A 20,230-nucleotide genomic window follows, 5' to 3' on the forward strand; every position below is an offset into this window, starting at 1 on the left:
CGATGCATGCATTACACACAACAAAAACTCACACTAAAACACACGAAGAGACGCTCACATTTTTCTCTACACAGTCACTTCTAGTCGGTAACTCTGTTTAGTTTTACTTTGTACCACTCTATCCAATTCGAGTTACAACTCTCCTCTTAACTGCATGCACTCTGCCTTTCTTTTTCTCAATTTTATTCAATGAGGGAACCGAAAACTAAAGACTCTCATCTAGAGTGGCACTGAAGCATACCCGCACATTGTAAGTGACTTTATGCAAAACAAACACAAACTTAGGAAGGAATTCGATTGCATTTTACTGTTTTTTATACCCACCACCGAAGGATGGGGGTATATTCATTTTGTCATTCCGTTTGCAACACATCGAAATATCCATTTCCGACCCTATAAAGTATATATATTCTTGATCAGCGTAAAAATCTAAGACGATCTAGGCATGTCCGTCCGTCAGTCCGTCTGTCTGTTGAAATCACGCTACAGTCTTTAAAAATTGAGATATTGAGCTGAAATTTTGCACAGATTCTTTTTTTGTCCATAAGCAGGTTAAGTTCGAAGATGGGCTATATCGGACTATATCTTCATATAGCCCCCATATAGACCGATCCGCCGATTTAGGGTCTTAGGCCCTTAAAAGCCACATTTATTATCCGATTTTGCTGAAATTCGGGACAGTGAGTTTTGTTAGGCCCTTCGACATCCTTCGTCAATTTGGCTCAGATCGGTTCAGATTTGGATATAGCTGCCATATAGACCGACCCTCCGATTTAGGGTCTAAGGGCCATAAAAGCCACATCTTTTATCCGATTCCACTGAAATTCGGGACAGTAAGTTGTGTTAGGCCCTTCGACATCCTTTGTCAATTTGGCCCAGATCGGTCCAGATTTGGATATAGCTGCCATATAGACCGATCCTCCGATTTATGGTCTAAGGCCCATAAAAGCCACATTTATTACCCGATTATGCTGAAATTTGGGACAGTGAGTTTTGTTAGGGCCTTCGACATCCTTCGTCAATTTGGCTCAGATCGGTTCAGATTTGGATATAGCTGCCATATAGACCGACCCTCCGATTTAGGGTCTAAGGGCCATAAAAGCCACATCTTTTATCCGATTCGACTGAAATTCGGGACAGTGAGTTATGTTAGGCCCTCCGACATCCTTTGTCAATTTGGCCCAGATCGGTTTAGATTTGGATATAGCTGCCATATAGACCGATCCTCCGATTTATGGTGTTAGGCCCATAAAAGCCACATTTATTACCCGATTTTGCTGAAATTTGGGACAGTGAGTTGCGTTAGGCCCCTCGACATCTTTCTTCAATTTGGCCCAGATCGGTTCAGATTTGGATATAGCTGCTATATAGACCGATTTCTTGATTTAAGGTTTTGGGCCCATAAAATGCTCATTTATTGTCCATGTCGCCGAAATTTGGGACAGTGAGTTAAGTTAAGCTCCTTGACATACATCTGCGATATCGCACAGATCGGTCCAAATTTAGATATAGCTGCCATATAGACCGATATCTAGGTTTTAGGTTTTGGGGCCATAAAGACGCATTTATTGTCCGATGTCGCTGAAATTTGAGACAGTGAGTTTAGTTAGGCTCTTCGACGTCCTTCTTCAATTTTGCCCAGATCGATCCAGATTTGAATATAGCTGCCATGTAGACCGATCTCTCGATTTAAAGTTTTTGCCCCATAAAAAGCGCATTTATAATCCAATTTCACTGAAATTTTACATAGTAACTTTCGTTAGGCTTTTCAACATCCGTGTTGTATATGGTTCAGATCGGTTAATTTTTAGATATAGCTACTGTACTTATTAGTATTTGGTCCAAATCGGAACATGTTTTGATATAACTGATATGGGTCATAAGGTATGAAATTTTCACCGAATTTTGATGAAAGGTGGTTTACATATATACCCGAGGTGGTGGGTATCCAAAGTTCGGCCCGGCCGAACTTAACGCCTTTTTACTTGTTTTTACCTTTCCTTGTTGTTGTTGCCATTATCGTTGTTATTCCTGTCATAGTTGGCATTTTGCCTTGTGACACATGGTGTGCCCATAGGTAAAAATACCGGACATGGACAGGAAAATGCGAAAAAAAGCAGCTAATTGATAACAATGCTCGATATAACAATTTCACAAATTGCGTAATTGAAAATCATCATAAAATCAAAAACGTCAAATTCAAAAGGCAATGGTATGAATATTTAGTAATAATTTGCTCACATCTTCTTCTTATATAAAAAATTCAATTTGTGTTTGTTTCGCATAGACTCAAAAACTCAAAATTGCAAATTTTTCCCATTAACATTCCACTAAGGAACAGGGGTAAACTTCTCACATATCAATGAGTGCAGTCCGATTCAAGTTTAAGCTCAATGATAAGGGGCCTCCTTTTTACAGCCGAGTCTAAACGGCGAGCCGCAGTGCGACACCTCTTTGGAGAGAAGTTTTACATGGCATAGTACCTCACAAATGTCGCCAGCTTTAGGAGGGGAAAACCATCGCTGAAAATTTTTTCTGATGGTCTCGCCAGGATTCGAACCCAGGCTTTCAGCGTCATAGGCGGACATGCTAACCTCTGCGCTACGGTGGCCTCCGTACTCAAAAACGCCTAAACCAATTACCTTGAAATTTTCACAGATTGTTTAGGTTGGTCTGGAAGGAAACATTGCAAATTGCAAATTTTGCCCATGAACATTCCACTAAGGAACAGGGGCAAAACCTAGGCTATATAATTTTTTGATATCGGGAGGGGGCGGACCCTCCCCCTTACCCCAAAAGTACTACCAAAAAATAAAAGTGGTGCGATCGGGACAATATGGGATTCAAATGAAAGGTATTCAAGAGTAGAGTACAAATTTCATAATAAAAGTTGTGTCCAAGTATCTGGGGGGGGCCGCCCCAGCCTCAAAACCTCTTAAAATAGGATTATTTGGCGATCATGACAATATGGGACTCAAATGAAAGGTATTCGGGAGTAGATTACAAATATGGTCATGAAGTAGGAATAGGCTTTATAATTTATTGATAACGGAAGAGGGAGGACCCGTCACCGTTACCCCAAAAACATCACCCAAAATCAAAGGTGGACCAATTGGGACAATATAGGTATCAAAAGAAAGGTATTGGAGAGAAGAATACGAATATGGTATTAAAATTGTAGTCTAAGTACCCATCGGGCCGCCACGACTCCAAAACTCCCCCAAACAGACATATGGGACTTTCATTTCAATTTGGGGCTCAAATGAAAGGTATTCGGGAGTAGATTTCGAATCCGGCATACAAAATCAGATCGAAGTATAGGGGTTCACGCCAATCCTCAAAAACTTCATTAGACCCATTATGACTATATGATACTTGGCTGAACCGATTTTCTTTCTTCTTCTTTTCTTTTCACAGATTGTGTAGGTTGGTCGGGAAGGAAACATAGGCTATATAATTTTTATACCCACCACCGAAGGATGGGTGTACATTCATTTTGTCATTCCGTTTGCAACACATCGAAATATCCATTTCCAACCCTATAAAGTATATATATTCCTGATCAGCATAAAAATCGAAGACGATCTAGACATGTCGGTCCGTCTGTCTGTTGAGATCACGCTACAGTCTTTAAAAATAGATATATTGAGCTGAAACTTTGCACAGATTCTTTTTTTGTCCATAAGCATGTTAAGTTCGAAGATGGGCTATATCGGACTATATTGTGATATAGCCCCCATATAGACCAATCGGCCGATTTAGGGTCTTGGGCCAATAAAAGCCACATTTATTATCTGATTTTGCTGAAATTTGGGACATTGAGTTGTCTTAGGCCCTTCAACATTCTTCGTCAATTTGGCTCAGATCGGTGCAGATTTGGATAAAGCTGCCATATAGATCGATCCTCCGATTTAGGGTCCTAGGCCCATAAAAGCCACATTTATTGTCTGATGTTGCTGAAATTTGGGACGGTGAATTAAGTTAAGCCACTCGACGTGGTTCTGCAATATGGCACAGATCGGTTCAGATTTGGATATAGCTGCCATATAGACCGATCCCTCGATTTACGGTCTTTGGTCCATGAACGTAACTTTTATTACCCGATTTTGCTAAAAATTGGGAAATTGAGTTGTCTTAGGCCCTTCAACATCCTTCGTCAATTTGGCTCAGATCGGTCAGAATTTGGATTTAGCTGCCATATAGACCGATCCTCCGATTTAGGGTCTTAGGCCCATAAAAGCCACATTTATTATCCGATTTTACTTAAATTTGGGACAGTGAGTTGTCTTAGGCCCTTCGACATCTTTTGTCAATTTGGAGCAGATCGGCCCAGATTTGGTTATAGCTGCCATATAGACCGATCCTCCGATTTAGGGTCTTAGGCCCATAAAAGCCACATTTAATGTCTGATGTTGCTGAAATTTGGGACGGTGAATTAAGTTAAGCCACTCGACGTAGTTCTGCAATATGGCACAGATCGGTCCATATTTGGATATAGCTGCCATATAGACCGATCTCTCGATTTAAGGTTTTGGGCCCATAAAAGGCGCATTTATTGTAGATTTTGCTGAAATTTGGGGCAGTGAGTTGTCCTTGGCCCTTCAACATCCTTCGTCTATTTAGCTCAGATCGGTCCAGATTTGGATATAGCTATCATATAGACCGTTCCTCCGGTTTAGGGTCTTAGGCCCATAAAAGCCACATTTATTATCCGATTTTGCTGAAATTTGGGTCGGTGAGTTGTGTTAGGCCCTTCGATATCTTTCTTCAATTTGGCCCTGATCGGTCCATATTTGGATATAGCTGCCATTTAGGCCGATATCTCGATTCAAAGTCTTGGCCCCATAAAAGGCGCATTTATTATCCGATTTCACTGAAATTTGACACAGTGACTTAAGTTAGGCTTTTCGACATCCGTGTCGTATATGGTTCAGATCGGTTTATTTTTAGATATAGCTACTAAAAAGACCTATATTTTGTTATACACAATTGAACAATAATTTGTATTGACTTGTACCCTTACCCCAAAAACCCCCCATTTTTAAATAAATCTACCTTTTATAATGAAACTGGTGTCCAAGGCCATGGGTCTTTCTCGGATCTACGTTACTCTATTTGTTCAACATATTTGTTTTTGAAATAATATATTTGTTTACAAATACCAACAGGCCTTGCCTGTATCAATATTAGACAAAATTTGTATTTTTATAAGTACTCTACTCTCAAAGTGACTTCATTTAAGTCCCATATTGTCCTGATAGGCCTACAAGTTTTGTGACATGCAATAGAGATTTGGATATAAGATTCGGACTTTATGCTTAAAGCCTTTTCATTAAAGGCTCAAATTATCTCGGCTGGCCTAGATGCTTGCGTATTATTGGCTGCTGTTATACAAGTGGGATAAAAAATAGTATTGCCACATGCATCATAAATAACCCATTTAGTATGGACAACAACCAGACTTTTCGAATTTCATGCATAGCATAGACAAAGGACTATGGACTCTTAATAATAAGTTGGAAAAGCTCTAACAGATGGGAGAAATGTCAAATTATCAGTCGTTTATATGTAAGTGCGTAAGGAACCCCGGCAACATGGAACGGAGAACACATATAACCGACTGAGAATCGAACATTTCTCCTATATGTTAATGCCGTTTTGAATATATTATTAGTCCATAGATTTCCTTTGTCTATGATGTATGTATATACCGTTATGCACTTTTAAATGAACTACCGTACGGCAGATAGCGCTGAACCACAAATACCTACATGTTTTTAATGCGCATGGCCGCAAAACATTACCCTGATATGGCAAGGAGCAGTGCTAGACATACACTGAAAAAAAAGAAAAATCTTTGGAATAAAAAAATTTCCATTTAGTGGAATTATATACATAAATTTTTTTTTAACCAGTTACTTGTACCCGATCGCTTTCTTTTAATACCTTAAATTACTAATGTGGTACAAAAGTTCATTAATTCGGATTTAGATATAGTTTCGATATATAACCTCCATCCGATACGGACTTTCAAAAGTGCAAAGCTACAATTTTGGTACGACCTTAGAAAAATTTAGCATGAGGCACTATATTTGCCGTCCCAATATTTGTGACAAAATTTTATTCAAATCGTTTCAGATTTATATATATGTAGCTCCATTTTTATACCCACAACCGAGGGATGGGGGTGTATTCATTTTGTTATTCCATTTGCAACACATCGAAATATCCATTTGCGACCCTATAAAGTATATATATTCTTAATCAGCGTAAAAATCTACGATGATCTAGCCATGTCCGTCCGTCTGTCTGTTGAAATCACGATACAGTCTTTAACAATAGAGATATTGTGCTGAAACTTTGCACAGATTCTTTTTTGTCCATAAGCAGGTTCGAAGATGGGGAATGTAGCCAATCTTCGAACTTAACCTGCTATATCTTGATATAGCCCCCATATAGACCGATCGCTGATTTAGGGTCTTAGGCCCATAAAAGCCACATTTATTATCTGATTATGCTGAAATTTTGGACACTGAGTTGTGTTAAGCCTTTCAACATCCTTCGCCAATTTGGCCCAGATCGGTTCAGATTTGGATATAGCTTCCATATTGACCGATCTTTCGATTTAAGGTCCGGCGCCTATAAATGGCGCTTTTTTTGTCCGATTTTGCTGAAATTTGGGACAGTGAGTTATCTCAGGCCCTTCGACATCTTTCTTCAATTTGGCCCAGATCGGCTTAGATTTGGATATAGCTGCCATATAGACCGATTCTCCGATTTAGGGTCTTCGGCCCATAAAAGCCACATTTGTCATCCAATCTTGCTGAAATTTGGGACAGTGGCTTGTCTTAGGCCCTGCGAAATCCTTTGTCAATTTGGCCCATATCGGTTTGGATTTGGATATAGCTGCCATTTAGACCGATTCTCCGATTTAGGGTCTTAGGCCCATAAAAGCCACATTTATCATCCAATTTTGCTGAAATTTGGGACAGTGGCTTCTCTTATGCCCTTCGAAATCCTTCGTCAATTTGGCCCAAATCGGTTTGGATTTGGATATAGCTGCCATATAGACCGATCCCCCGATTTAGGGTCTTAGGCCCATAAAAGCCACATTTATCATCCAATTTTGCTGAAATTTGGGACAGTGGCTTCTCTTAAGCCCTTCGAAATCCTTCGTCAATTTGGCCCAAATCGGTTTGGATTTGGATATAGCTGCCATATAGACCGATCCGCCGATTTATTATCCTATATTGGGTCTTAGACCCCTAAAAGCCACATTTATCATCCAATTTTGCTGAAATTTTGGGTCAATGAGTTGGTTTAGGCCTTTCGAAATCCTTCTTCAATTTGGCCTAGGTTGGTCCAGTTTTGCATATAGCTGCCCTATAAACCGATCTCTCGGTTTTAGGTTTTGGGGCCATAAAAGGCGCATTCATTGTCCGATGTCGCTGAAATTTGGGACAATGAGTTATCTTAGGCCCTTCGACATCTTTCGTTAATTTGGCCCAAATCGGTTTAGATTTGGATATAGCTGCCATATAGACCGATCCTCCGATTTAGGGTCTTAGGCCCAAAAAAGCCACATTTATTATCAGATTTTGCTGAAATTTCGGGCAGTGAGTTATCTTAAGCCCTTCGACATCCTTCGTCAATTTGGCCTCGATCGGTCCAGATTTGGGTATAGCTGCCATATAGACCGTTTCTCCGATTTAGGGTCTTAGGCCCATAAAAGCCACATTTATTATCCGATTTTGCTGACATTTTATACAGTGAGTTATCTTAGGCCTTTCGACATCCTTCGTCAATTTGGCCCAAATCGGTTTGGATTTGGATGTAGCTGCCATATAGACCGATCACTCAATTTGAGGCGTTGGGCCAACAAAAGGCGCATTTGTTGTCCGATTTCGCCGAAATTTGGGACAGTGAGTTAAGTTGAGCCCTTCGACATACTTCTGCAATATGGCACAGATCGGTCCAGGTTTGGATATAGCTGCGATATAGACCGTTCCTCCGATTTAGGGTCTTTGGCCCATAGAAGCCAGATTTATCGTCCAATTTTGCTAAAATTTGGGACAGTAAGTTATCTTAGGTCCTTCGACATCCTTCGTCAATTTGGCCCAAATCGGTTTGGATTTGGATATAGCTGCCATATAGATCAATCTCTCGATTTAAGGTTTTGGGGCCATGAAAGACGCATTTATTGTCCGATGATGCCGAAATTTAGGACAGTGAGTTGTGTCAGGCCCTTTGACATCCTTTTTCAATTTCGTCCAGATCGGCCCCGATTTGTATATAGCTGACATATAGACCGATCTATCGATTTAAAGTCTTGGCCCCATAAAAGGCGCATTTTTTTTGACTTATGTTAGGCTTTTCGACATCCGTGATATGGTTCAGATCGGTTTATTTCCCAAAAACAACGTAAGATAATAAAGCTGTATTGCCAATTATTTCCCCCCAATAAAATAAAACAATTCGAATTGCATACTTTATATACAAAATATTTGTATATCATATAGAAATTTATTCATCAATATGTTATAAAAAATAAACAATCACAAATGATAACAATTTAAAACTTGCAGCCACTGACTGAGTAAAGTGTAAACAGAATAACGAATAGCGGGACATGCTAATAAACAAATAAACCACACAAAATATATCATTTCAAAAGCTAAATATATAATCATTGTCTGTATGTCTATAACGGAGAGAACAAAAACTTAAAGTGTAATTATTTGCTTTCTTATACGAGTTTTTATTGTTTATTGCATTTCAATTGAATACTATGGCGAAATATCATGTTTTCTTATTCTCTTTTTATGGCATTTGAATTTTTATGTTGATATTAACATTTTCTCAACGGATCCTAAAGCCGGAAACGGATATAGAACATGTGTTGTAATTCTACTAATTTTTATTAAAGATTATCTTTAATTGGGCGCTATTAATTTATCTATTTACTCTATATAGGCTATATAAAATTAATTTAAAATGTTATTCCTACTTAGTATCATTTTAAATCCTAAAAGCTATGTCTTTCTTCCATTATAATTATTTATAGACTTTTTTTTGAATTTGGTTTAGTTAATTCTTTGTTCGTATAAGATTTTGTTTGGTTTCGAAAATTCTATGATTATAGAAAAGCTATTTGAAAATTGTGAGACAAGTTGATATTTTTCGGTATTAATGTAAGGCAAGTGGTTATTACAGTAGATGATGCATTGGTTTACTTTAATGGGTGGTTCGTTAAGTGATATTCCAGTGACATTGATAGCAAGAAATTAAGACTTTTGTTAAAATGGTACCTCATGTTGAAACAGCCGATTAGTACATCAATCGGGGTTCATTAGTTGAATGTACAAAATTTACCTAAAACAAGTAAAAAGTAAGCCCAACACAACTCACTGTCCCAAATTTCGGCGAAATCGGACAATAAATGCGCCTTTTATGTGGCCAAAACCTTAAATCGAGAAATCGGTCTATATGGCAGCTATATCCAAATCTGGACCGATCTGAGCCAAATTGAAGAAAGATGTCGAAGGGCCTAACAAAACTCACTGTCCCAAATTGCATCGACATCGGACAATAAATGCGCCTTTTATGGCCCCAAAACCTTAAATCGAGAGATCGGTCTATATGGCAGCTATATCCAAATCTGGACCGATCTGGACCAATTGAAAAAAGATGTCGAGTTGTCAAACATAACTCACTGTCCCAAATTATAGCAATATCGGAGATATTAAGCTGAAACTTTGCACAGATCCTTTTTTTGTCCATAAGCAGGTTAAGTTCGATGATGGGCTATATCGGACTACATCTTGATATAGCCCCCATATAGACCGATCCGCCGATTTAGGGCCACATTTATCATCCGATTTTTCTGAAATTTGGGACAGTGAGTAATGTTAGGCCGTTCGACATCATTTGTTGATTTGGCTCAGATCGGTCCAGATTTGGATATAGCTGCCATATAGACCGATCCTCCGATTTAGGATCTTCGGCCCATAAAACCCACATTTATTATCCGATTTTTCTGAAATTTGGGAAAGTGATTTGTGTTAGACCACTCGACATCTTTCTTCAATTTGGCTCAGATCGGATCAGATTTTGATATAACCGATCGATTCAGACCATATTGAAAACGAATGTTAAAGGTTATGAGAGAAGCCGTTGTACAAAATTTCTGTCAAATCGGATGAGAGGTGCGCCCTCTAGCGGCTCAAGAAGTCAAGATCCCAGATCGGATTTTATGGCAGCTATATCAGGTTATGTACCGATTTGCGCCATACTTCGCACAGTTATTGAAAGTCAAACCAAAACACCTCATGCAAAAATTCAGCCAAATCGGATGAGAATTGTGCCATCTAGGGGCTCAAGAAGACAAGATCCAAGATGGGTTATATGACAGCTATACCAGATTATGAACCGATTTGAGTCATACTTTACACAGTTATTGCAAAAGATACCAAAACACTACGTGCTAAATTTCAGTCAACTCGGACAAAAATTGCGCCTTTTAAAGGCTCAAGAAGTCAAGACCCAAGATCGGTTTATGTGGCAGCTATATCAAAACATGGACCGATTTAAACCATACTTAGCGCAATTGTTGGTCAGTCAAATGGGACAAGAATTGCGCCCTCTAGTGGCTCAAGAAGTCAAGACCCAAGATCGGTTTATATGACAGCTATATCAAAATTTGGACCGATTTGAAGCATACTTAGCGCAGTTGTTGGAAGTAATACCAAAACACTACGCGCTAAATTTCAGTCAAATGGGACAAGAATTGTGCCCTCTAGTGGCTCAAGGAGTCAAGACCCAAGATCGGTTTATATGGCAGCTATGTCAAAACTAAAACCGATTTGAACCATACATAGCGCAGTTGTTGGAAGTGATACCAAAACACCACGTGCCAAATTTCAGTCAAATGGGGCAAGAATTGCGCCCTCTAGAGGCTCAAAAAGTCAAGACCCAAGACCCCTCTAGAGGCTCAAGAAGTCAAGACCCAAGATCGGTTTATATGGCAGCTATATAAAAACATGGACCGATTTCAACCATACTTAGCGCAGTTGTTGGAAGTAATACCAAAACACTACGTGCCAAATTTCAGTCAAATGGGACAAGAATTGCTTCCTCTAGAGGCTCAAGAAGTCAAGACCCAAGATCGGTTTATATGGCAGCTATGTCAAAACTTAAACCGATTTAAACCATACTAAGCGCAGTTGTTGGAAGTAATACAAATATACCACGTGCCAATATCAGTCAAATGGGACAAGAATTACGCCCTCTAGAGGCTCAAGAAGTCAAGTCCCAATATCGGTTTATATGGCAGCTATATCAAAACATGGACCCATTTAAACTATACTTTGCGCAGTTGTTGGAAGTGACTCCAAAACACCACGTGGAAAATTTAAGTCAAATGGGACAAGAATTGCGCCCTCTAGAGGCTTAAGAAGTCAAGACCCAAGATCGGTTTATATGGCAGCTATATCAAAACTTGGACCGATTTGAACCATACTTAGCGCAGTTGTTAGAAGTGATACCAAAACACCAAGTGCCAAATTTCAGTCAAATGGGACAAGAATTGCGCCCTCTAGAGGCTCAAGAAGTCAAGACCCAAAATCGGTTTATATGGCAGCTACATCAAAACATTGACCGATTTGGCCCATTTACAATTCCAACCGACCTACACTAACAAAAAGTATTTGTGGAAAATTTCAAGCGGCTAGCTTTACTCCTTCGAAAGTTATCGTGTTTTCGACAGACAGACGAACGGACGGATATGTCTAGTTCGACTTAAAATATCTTGACGATCAAGAATATATATACTTTATGGGGTCTTAGACGCATATTTCAAGGTGTTACAAACACCCTCCACCATAGGATGGGGGTACACTAATTTCGTCATTCTGTTTGTAACTCCTCGAAATATTCGTCCAAGACCCCATAAAGTATATATATTCTTGATCGTCAAGATATTTTAAGTTGAACTAGCCATGTCCGTCCGTCTGTCTGTCTGTCGAAAGCACTCTAACTTACGAAGGTGGAAAGCTATCCGCTTGAAATTTTGCACAAATACTTCTTATTAGTGTAGGTCGGTTGGGATTCTAAATGTGCTATATCGGTCCACGTTTTGATATAGCTGCCATATAAACCGATCTGGGATCTTGACTTCTTGTGCCGCTAGAGGGCACAATTCTTATCCGATTTGGCTATAATTTTGCATGAGGTGTTTTATTATGACTTCCAACAACTGTGCTGAGTATGGTTGAAATAGGTCCATAACCTGATATAGCTGTCATATAAACCTATCTGGGGTCTTGAATTTTTGAGCGTCTAGAGTGCGCAATTCCTATCCGATTTGGTTGAAATTTTGCACGACGTGTTTTGTTATAACTTTCAACAACTGTGCTAAGAATAGTTCAAATCGGTCCATAACCTGATATAGCTGCCATATAAACCGATCTGGGATCTTGACATCTTGAGCCGCTAGAGGGCACAATTCTTATCCAATTTGTCTGAAATTTTGCATGAGGTGTTTTATTATGACTTCCAACAACTGTGCTGCGTATGGTTGAAATCGGTTCATAACCTGATATAGGTGTCATATAAACCGATATGGGGTCTTGACTTCTTGAGCGTCTAGAGTGCGCAATTCCTATCCGATTTGGTTGAAATTTTGCACGACGTGTTTTGTTATAACTTTCAACAACTGTGCTAAGAATAGTTCAAATCGGTCCATAACCTGATATAGCTGCCATATAAACCGATCTGGGATCTTGACATCTTGAGCCGCTAGAGGGCACAATTCTTATCCAATTTGTCTGAAATTTTGCATGAGGTGTTTTATTATGACTTCCAACAACTGTGCTGCGTATGGTTGAAATCGGTTCATAACCTGATATAGGTGTCATATAAACCGATATGGGGTCTTCACTTCTTCAGCCGCTAGAGAGCGCAATTATTATCCGATTTAGCTGAAATTTTGCATGAGGTGTTTTGTTATGACTTTCAACAACTGTGCTATCAACAAATGCGATCCATGGTGGAGGGTATATAAGATTCGAGATTGATTTTAACAAAAATCCTAATTTCTCTATTTTGGTTTTGCTAGGCCAGTGGTTAGTTATAGGAGGCACAATGTACAAGAGTTATAAATAGATAAAGAATTTTTTTTTAATTTAAGGCAAGCTTAGCTTCGATTAAATATTCTACAATAGATGATTTAAAAGTTTAGGCTTAACATTGTTTTTTAAGAATATCTGAAAAGTTGTCAGTTGACAGCTTTGCGATTAAACTCATACCAATATGGGAGGTATATAACTTTAAATTGTTTTTTTGAAATGTGTATGTGAGAGGGTGTATATGAAACCTATTCCCTTACAATGATACGCGATGTGAAGGCCATGAGGTCCTTTTCATGATTTTAACCAATTTTTTCTATGATTATGTCTTTGAGCATAAGAGTAATCTATTCACATGGTCAAGTAATTGAAATTATCTACTTAAGAAACAACTAAGTAAAGCTATTATTTAACAATAGTTGATAAATATTTTTATTATTATTTTAAACACAAATTTGCCCTCATTCCAAGAACCCTAGCGATATGATTTTAGAGAAGAAACATTGTGGAAACCCCCAATTTGCTATCTTCAGTCTTACTTGTTTTTTTTGGGGTTCCAATTCCAAAAGTTTCTACTTTAAATCATATCGGCTATTGAATTTTACTTCCTTTGCACTGAGCCCATTTAATGTGCCTACTTGAATACAATGTAGAGCCTCTAGTATTTGTGCTAAATTTACCCTCATTCAAGGCTAATACTCAATACTTTTAACAGACGAATAGCATGGGAAAGAGAGAGAGACAAAGACCGCTCACTGTATGGAACAAACAGCCGATGAGCCACTATACTGGTTGTTTAGTCTCCTTTTCATACCTTCCAGATAAATCTCACGACAGAAGAGACCAGCTGCCAATGGAATGCTAATAAAAAACAAAATCGAGTTATTCTAAAAGGAAATTATTTTAGCAACCAACTTACGAATCTGTACCCGCTCTTATAAGGGTCTTAAATAAAGCCCACACCGGCTTGTGATCCGAGGTAATAATGGACGGTACAGAATCATACAGCAAGCATTGCACGTGGGGTTGCGAGGGCGAAGACATGCCGGGTATATTACTTTGCCGCCTCATCATTAAACCCTGAGTTTGACGAAATTTGTAGAGAATGCGATCGGTGTAGGCTGGAGCTCTTTGCTTGGAAGAGGTATCAAAATGTTGTGTTCCAGGATCATACTACAATTAAAAGAATACGAATTAATTGTGATTAAAAATCAATATCACCAATGATGCAGGAACAGCTATAAACACAAAATCGTAACAAGTAAAAAGGCGTTAACTTCGTCCGAGCCGAACTTTGGATACCCACCACCTCGGGTATATATGAAAACCACCTTATATGACCACATATATAGACATATGATCCGATTTAGACCAAATACTTAAGTACAAGTCATTGTTCAATTGCGACTCTTATGGGGCCAAGATTTAAAATTGAGATATCGGTCTATATGACAGCTATATCCAAATCTGGACCGATTTGGGCAAGTTTCAAAAAAAAAGTCGAAGAGCCTAACATAAAGCACTGTCCCAAATTTCGGCGAAATCGGACAATAAACATGCCTTTTATGACCCCAAAACAGAGATCGGTCTATATGGCAGCTATATTCGAAATCTGGACCGATTTGAGTCAAATTTAAGAAGGATGATGTCGAAGGGCCTAACACAACTCACTGTCTCAAATTTCAACAAAATCGGATAATAAATGTGGCATTTATGGGTCAAAGACCCTAAATCGGAGGATCGGTCTATATGGCAGCTATATCCAAATCTGAACCGATCTGTGCCATATTGCAGAAGTATGTCGAGGAGCTTAACCTAACTCACTGTCCCAAATTTCAGTAAAATCGGATAATAAATGTGGCTTTTATGGGTCTAAGATCCTAAATCGGAGGATCGGTCTATATGGCAGATATATCGAAATCTGAACCGAGCTGAGCCACACTGACTTAACACAACTCACAGTCCAAAATTTCAGCAAAATCGGATAATAAATGCGCCTTTTATGGGCGCACGACCTTAAACCGAGAGATCGGTCTATATGGCAGCTATATCAAAATCTGGACCGATCTGAGCCAAACTGAACTGGGATGTCGTCTGACCTAACATAACTCACTATCCCAAATTTCGACAAAATCAGATAATAAATGTGACTTATATGGGCCCAAGACCCTAAATCGGCGGATCGGTCTCTATGGCAGCTATATTCAAATCTGAACCGATCTGGAACAAATTGACGAAGGATGTCGAAGGGCCTAACACATCTCACTGTCCCAAATTTCTGCAAAATCTTATAATAAATGTGGCTTTTATGGGCCTAAGACCCTAAATCGGAGGATCGACCTATATGGCAGCTATAACCAAATCTGGACCGATCTAGGCCAAATTGACGAAGAATGTTAAAGAGCCTAACACTATCCTCTGTCCCAAATTTCCGCAAAATCGGATAGTAAATGTGGCTTTTATGGGTCTAAAACCCTGAATCGTAAAAATCGGATAATAAATGTGGCTTTTATGGGCCCAAGACCCTAAATCGGCGGATCGGTTTATATGGCAGCTATATTCAAATCTGAACCGATCTGAACCAAATTAACGAAGGATGTCGAAGGGCCTAACACAACTCACTGTCTCAAATTTCAGAAAAATCTGATAATAAATGTGACTTTTATGGGCCCAAGACCCTAAATAGGAGGATCGACCTATACGGCAGCTATAACCAAATCTGGACCGATCTGAGCCAAATTGACAAAGGATGTCGAAGGGTATAACATTACTCTCTGTCCCAAATTTCAGCAAAATCGGATAATAAATGTGGCTTTTATGGGCCTAAAACCCTGAATCGGAGGATCGGTCTATATGGCGAGGGGCCTAGCACATCATTCTGCAATATGGGACAGATCGGTCCAAATTTGGATATAGCTGCCATGTAGACCGATCTTTTGATTTAGGATCTTAGGCCCATAAAAGCCACATTTATAATCCGATTTTGCTGAAATTTTGGACTGTGAGTTATGTTAAGTAAGTTGACATCCCAGTTCAGTTTGGCTCAGCTCGGTCCAGAATTGGATATAGGCCCAGATTGGTCCAAATTTTGATATAGCTGACATATAGACTGATCCTTCGATTTAGGGTCTTAGGACCATAAAAGCCACATTAATTATCCGATTTTACTGAAATTTGGGACAGTGAGTTGTCTAAGGCTCTTCAACATCTCTTTTCAATTTGGCCCTGATCAGTTCAGATTTGGATATAGCTCCCATATAGACCGATCTCCCGATTTAAGATTTTGGGCCCATTAAAGGAGCATTTATTGTCCGATATCTTTGTAATTTGGGACAATGAGTTCAGTTAAGCCCCTTGACATACTTCTGCTATATGGCACAGATCGGTCCTGATTTGGATATAGCTGCCATATAGACCGATCTCTCGATTTAAGGTTTTAGGTCCATAAAATTCGCATTTGTTGTCCTATTTAGCCGAAATTTGAGACAGTGAGTTGTGCCAAGCTTTTTGACATTTTTCTGCAACTTAGCCCAAATCGGTCCAGATTTGGATATAGCTGCCATATAGACCGATATCTCTATTTAAAGTCTTGGCCCCATAAAAGCGCATTTATTATCCGATTTCATTGAAATTTGACACAGTGACTTAAGTTAGACTTTTCGCCATACGTGTCGTATATGGATCAGATCGGTTTATTTTTAGATATAGCTACTAAAAAGACCAATCTTTTGTTTTACGCAATTGAGCAATGACTTGTACTGTTTACCCGAGGTGTTTGGTATCCAAAGTTCGGCCCGACCGAACTTAACGCCTTTTTGCTGGTTTCTGTGCAGATGTGTTTTGGCTGCAACCGCTGGAATTTTTCAGTGAACTGCATCACATGTCACAGAAATTACCTTATAGGTGGGTGGAAAAGTTATATTGGCCTCCATAAATCCCCGAAATGCTGCTCCATCAGCCAGCACCGATGACAATTGATCCGTGTGCATATAGCCATGCGGCAAATGCGATGGCAATGGGAATTTGGTATTCTGTATCCACTCCAAAAGTTTTTCTCTAGGCTCGCCCAAACGAAAATTTAGATCTCCACACCAGAAAACATTGTCAAAGTTTTGAGTAACATCTTTATTTTTATGTCTCAGATTGAGGTTCTTGGGTAGATCCAGGGCGTGTATGATACGTTTCACATCTGAGACACGTTCTTTGACTTTCTGCTGATGGGCGGTTAAATGCGAGGTTACGAACAGCATTGAAGTGCCAAAGAGACAAAACGATATGGCCACTGCTCCTTTGGTGCGAAATGCTGAGCCCGTTCTCACAGACATATTGGCATCTTCGGGCGCCGAGCAATACCAAATGAGATCACGACGCATGTACACGGCCAAATGCAGGGTACCCAAAGTCGTAGAATGGAATAGAACATGGGAAGGACCAAGGGTTTCCTGTATCGTCACCTCCCATTCGAAACGGTCGGGACTAGATTCTTGGGTGCCAATGGCCACAATATCGGGTACATGTTCCACATTCGGGGGTAGAACAAAATCATTCATTTCTCTATAAAAAAGAAAGAAGAAGAAGAATTATCAATGAGGAGTTCAACAGCAGCCTTATCGATAAATACTCACTTGGGAGGACTCTGACCATTCATATTCCAGGTGCCTACAAATATTGTCACCTCTTTGTTGGGCAACACTCTATTCAGTTCACTGGGGCCAAAGAGCGAGGAGGAACCTAAGCGGCCATCCAGAAAACTTCTGAAAAGTTGTTAAACACGAATTAGCCTTCTCTCTTGTCATAATCAGTTATGCTGAAGAGTAACTTACCTCTCTCTGACCTTTTCCGTGGGTATTAAACTCAAAACCTGAGCGGCCATCAAAGCCTGGCGCGCCAAACCCGAACTCGAGCCCTGCCTTTGCAGTTGTATGTTCTCCTGGGACATGAAACGCACTGTCGGTGTATCCGTTTCCTGATTGGCAAATCCTCCATCCGGCTGACTGGCAATGTTGGGCGAAGACATGTGCTGCGGTGTAGTGGCTCGTTTAATGGCCGATGCATTGTTATCCTCTGCCGATGGAAATTCCTTGCCAAATGGAGGCAACTCCTTGCCAGGTGGGTAAAGCTTTAGCCTTAGCCTTGAACGACATGCCGTTACAGCAATGGGTCTGATGGGACCATTTGCCACCACACTGTTGCTGCTGGCTGCATTGGGTACATCACTTAGATTACTACGTAGCGATGAGTTCGAAGGTGAACCATAGGAATTATCATTTGGGGAAAATGTCATGGGTTTTCCTGTTACCGGACTCTGTGGGGCGCTGGCGCATTCTGAAAGATTTAGGCTGGTGGACAAACCGTTGCCGGGAGGATGCAAGCTGGCATTAGGATTCATAATTGCCGAGTTGAGGGACAACGAGGTATTATCCGCCGTCGTCCAGCTTAAGGACATGGTGTCCTTACGCACCATTTGATTGGCATCTGGAATGGAATTGTAACGCACCGTGACCGGTGGGGTTACCGGTTTCTTTTCAGCCTTGCAACACAGACTGAACTGATGGCTAAAACGATTGTGATTGGGTGAACGGTGTTTGGGAGTTTTTCTTAAAACCACCTCTGGGTTTGCGCCCACTCCGCCTCCATCGCTCTGTGACCCATCCGTGCTGTGACGATGGATATGATTTTTATTTTTCCCCGTTTTCACTTTCCGGTGCAGATTAATAATGCCACTGCTGAGTGACTTCTCAATATTCGTCGTATCCTTTATCACTTCACCAGGGCTAACATTATTGGGTAGGGTATGACTTTTCAAGTTGTTGCCCACCTGACTGGGGTCATTCATCAGTGGCGATTTGCGCTCCGATGTACACTTGGCAAAGGAGGTGTCATGGCTACTGCAGCTATCATAGGAGCTGTTAAGGTGATTGTTGTTGGCTGAACGGCTGTTGTGTTCCACCACCTCCACCGAGGGATGCGGTTCTACTTTGGTTGAACGCTTCGTCAGGAGGCTGAAGAGGCCAGAACCGGCCGATTTATTTGAGTGGCGAGGACTTGAATTTGAGCTTGTTATGCGTTCTTCACTGCTCCCACGTTGCATTTTGTTTTAGTTTTTGGGTACAGTTTTATTTTGCCTTTGGGTTTGATAAAATTTAGAATTTGAGCATACTTTTAGGCTGGATTTCTGTAGAATTTTTGTTGCGTTTTTTTTTTTATTTTTGAGGAACAAGTTGTGCTTAATTACTAATTGACAATGAAATCTGAAAGAAAAGGAAAGAGAACTAGATATACATACTAGGCTTTACAAAACTAAGATGATAACTAAAAGCATTTGAAAGAAAGTAAAAATTAGCTCAGTTCGGAGAGGCCGACTATGGAGCCCATAATGCCAAATCAGGAGATCTATTTTTAAGAAACTATTCCAGTTCCTTGGCAGCCAGATTGTCCCAATTGAGACCCTTAACGGTCAGGGGCTGTAGTCTTTGTACTATGAGACTGTTTCACCTATTTATGGAAAACTTCTCCACAAAGAGGTGTCGCACTGCCGCACGCCGTTCGGACTCGGCTATAAAAAGAAGGCCCCTTGTCACTAAGCTTAAACTTATGAGAAGTTTGCCGCTGTTCTTTAATACTGAAATTTGAAACAGTGAGTTTTTCTGAGCCTCACGATTTTTATACCCACCACCATAAGATGATGGTATACTAATCTAGACATTCCGTTTGTAATACCTCGAAATATTGATCTAGGACCCCATAAAGTATACATATTTTTGATCGTATCGGCATTCAGAGTCGAACTAACCATGTCCGTCCATCCGTCTCTCGAATTCACGATAGCGGTCAAACGCGTAAAGCTACCCGCCAAAGCTTTTGCACAGATACTTAATATTGATGTAGGTAATTTTGGATTGCAAATGGGTCATATCAGTTCAGATATGGATATAGCTTCCATATAAACCGATCTCCCGATTTGACTTTTTGACTTTTTGAGCCCCCGGATGCCTCAGTTTTCATTCGATTTGGCTGAAATTTTGCACATAGTGTTCTGGTATGAATCCCAACAAGTACGGTTCAAATCGGTCAAGAATATGATATAGCTCTCATACAAACCAATC

General features: G+C 40.0%; 1 protein-coding gene across 7 annotated transcripts in view; it reads right to left on the minus strand.

Annotated features, from left to right (window-relative positions):
- Window positions 1-8,480: 8,480 nt before the first annotated feature.
- The window catches only part of LOC106093537 (inositol polyphosphate 5-phosphatase E), a 39,783-nt gene continuing 28,033 nt past the window's right edge, over window positions 8,481-20,230 (minus strand). For all 7 annotated transcript variants that reach the window (XM_059369686.1, XM_059369690.1, XM_059369699.1 and 4 more), the window contains 5 exons: window positions 17,948-19,375; window positions 17,750-17,878; window positions 17,021-17,678; window positions 14,044-14,297; window positions 8,481-13,985 (listed from right to left, as the gene is read on the minus strand). In XM_059369686.1, the coding sequence (XP_059225669.1) occupies window positions 13,877-13,985; window positions 14,044-14,297; window positions 17,021-17,678; window positions 17,750-17,878; window positions 17,948-19,215 (2,418 nt within the window). In that variant the 5' untranslated portion in view covers window positions 19,216-19,375 and the 3' untranslated portion in view covers window positions 8,481-13,876. The remainder of the gene's footprint in view (window positions 13,986-14,043; window positions 14,298-17,020; window positions 17,679-17,749; window positions 17,879-17,947; window positions 19,376-20,230) is intronic.

This window comes from Stomoxys calcitrans, chromosome 1 (assembly GCF_963082655.1).
Source record: "Stomoxys calcitrans chromosome 1, idStoCalc2.1, whole genome shotgun sequence".
Lineage (NCBI taxonomy): Eukaryota > Metazoa > Arthropoda > Insecta > Diptera > Muscidae > Stomoxys > Stomoxys calcitrans.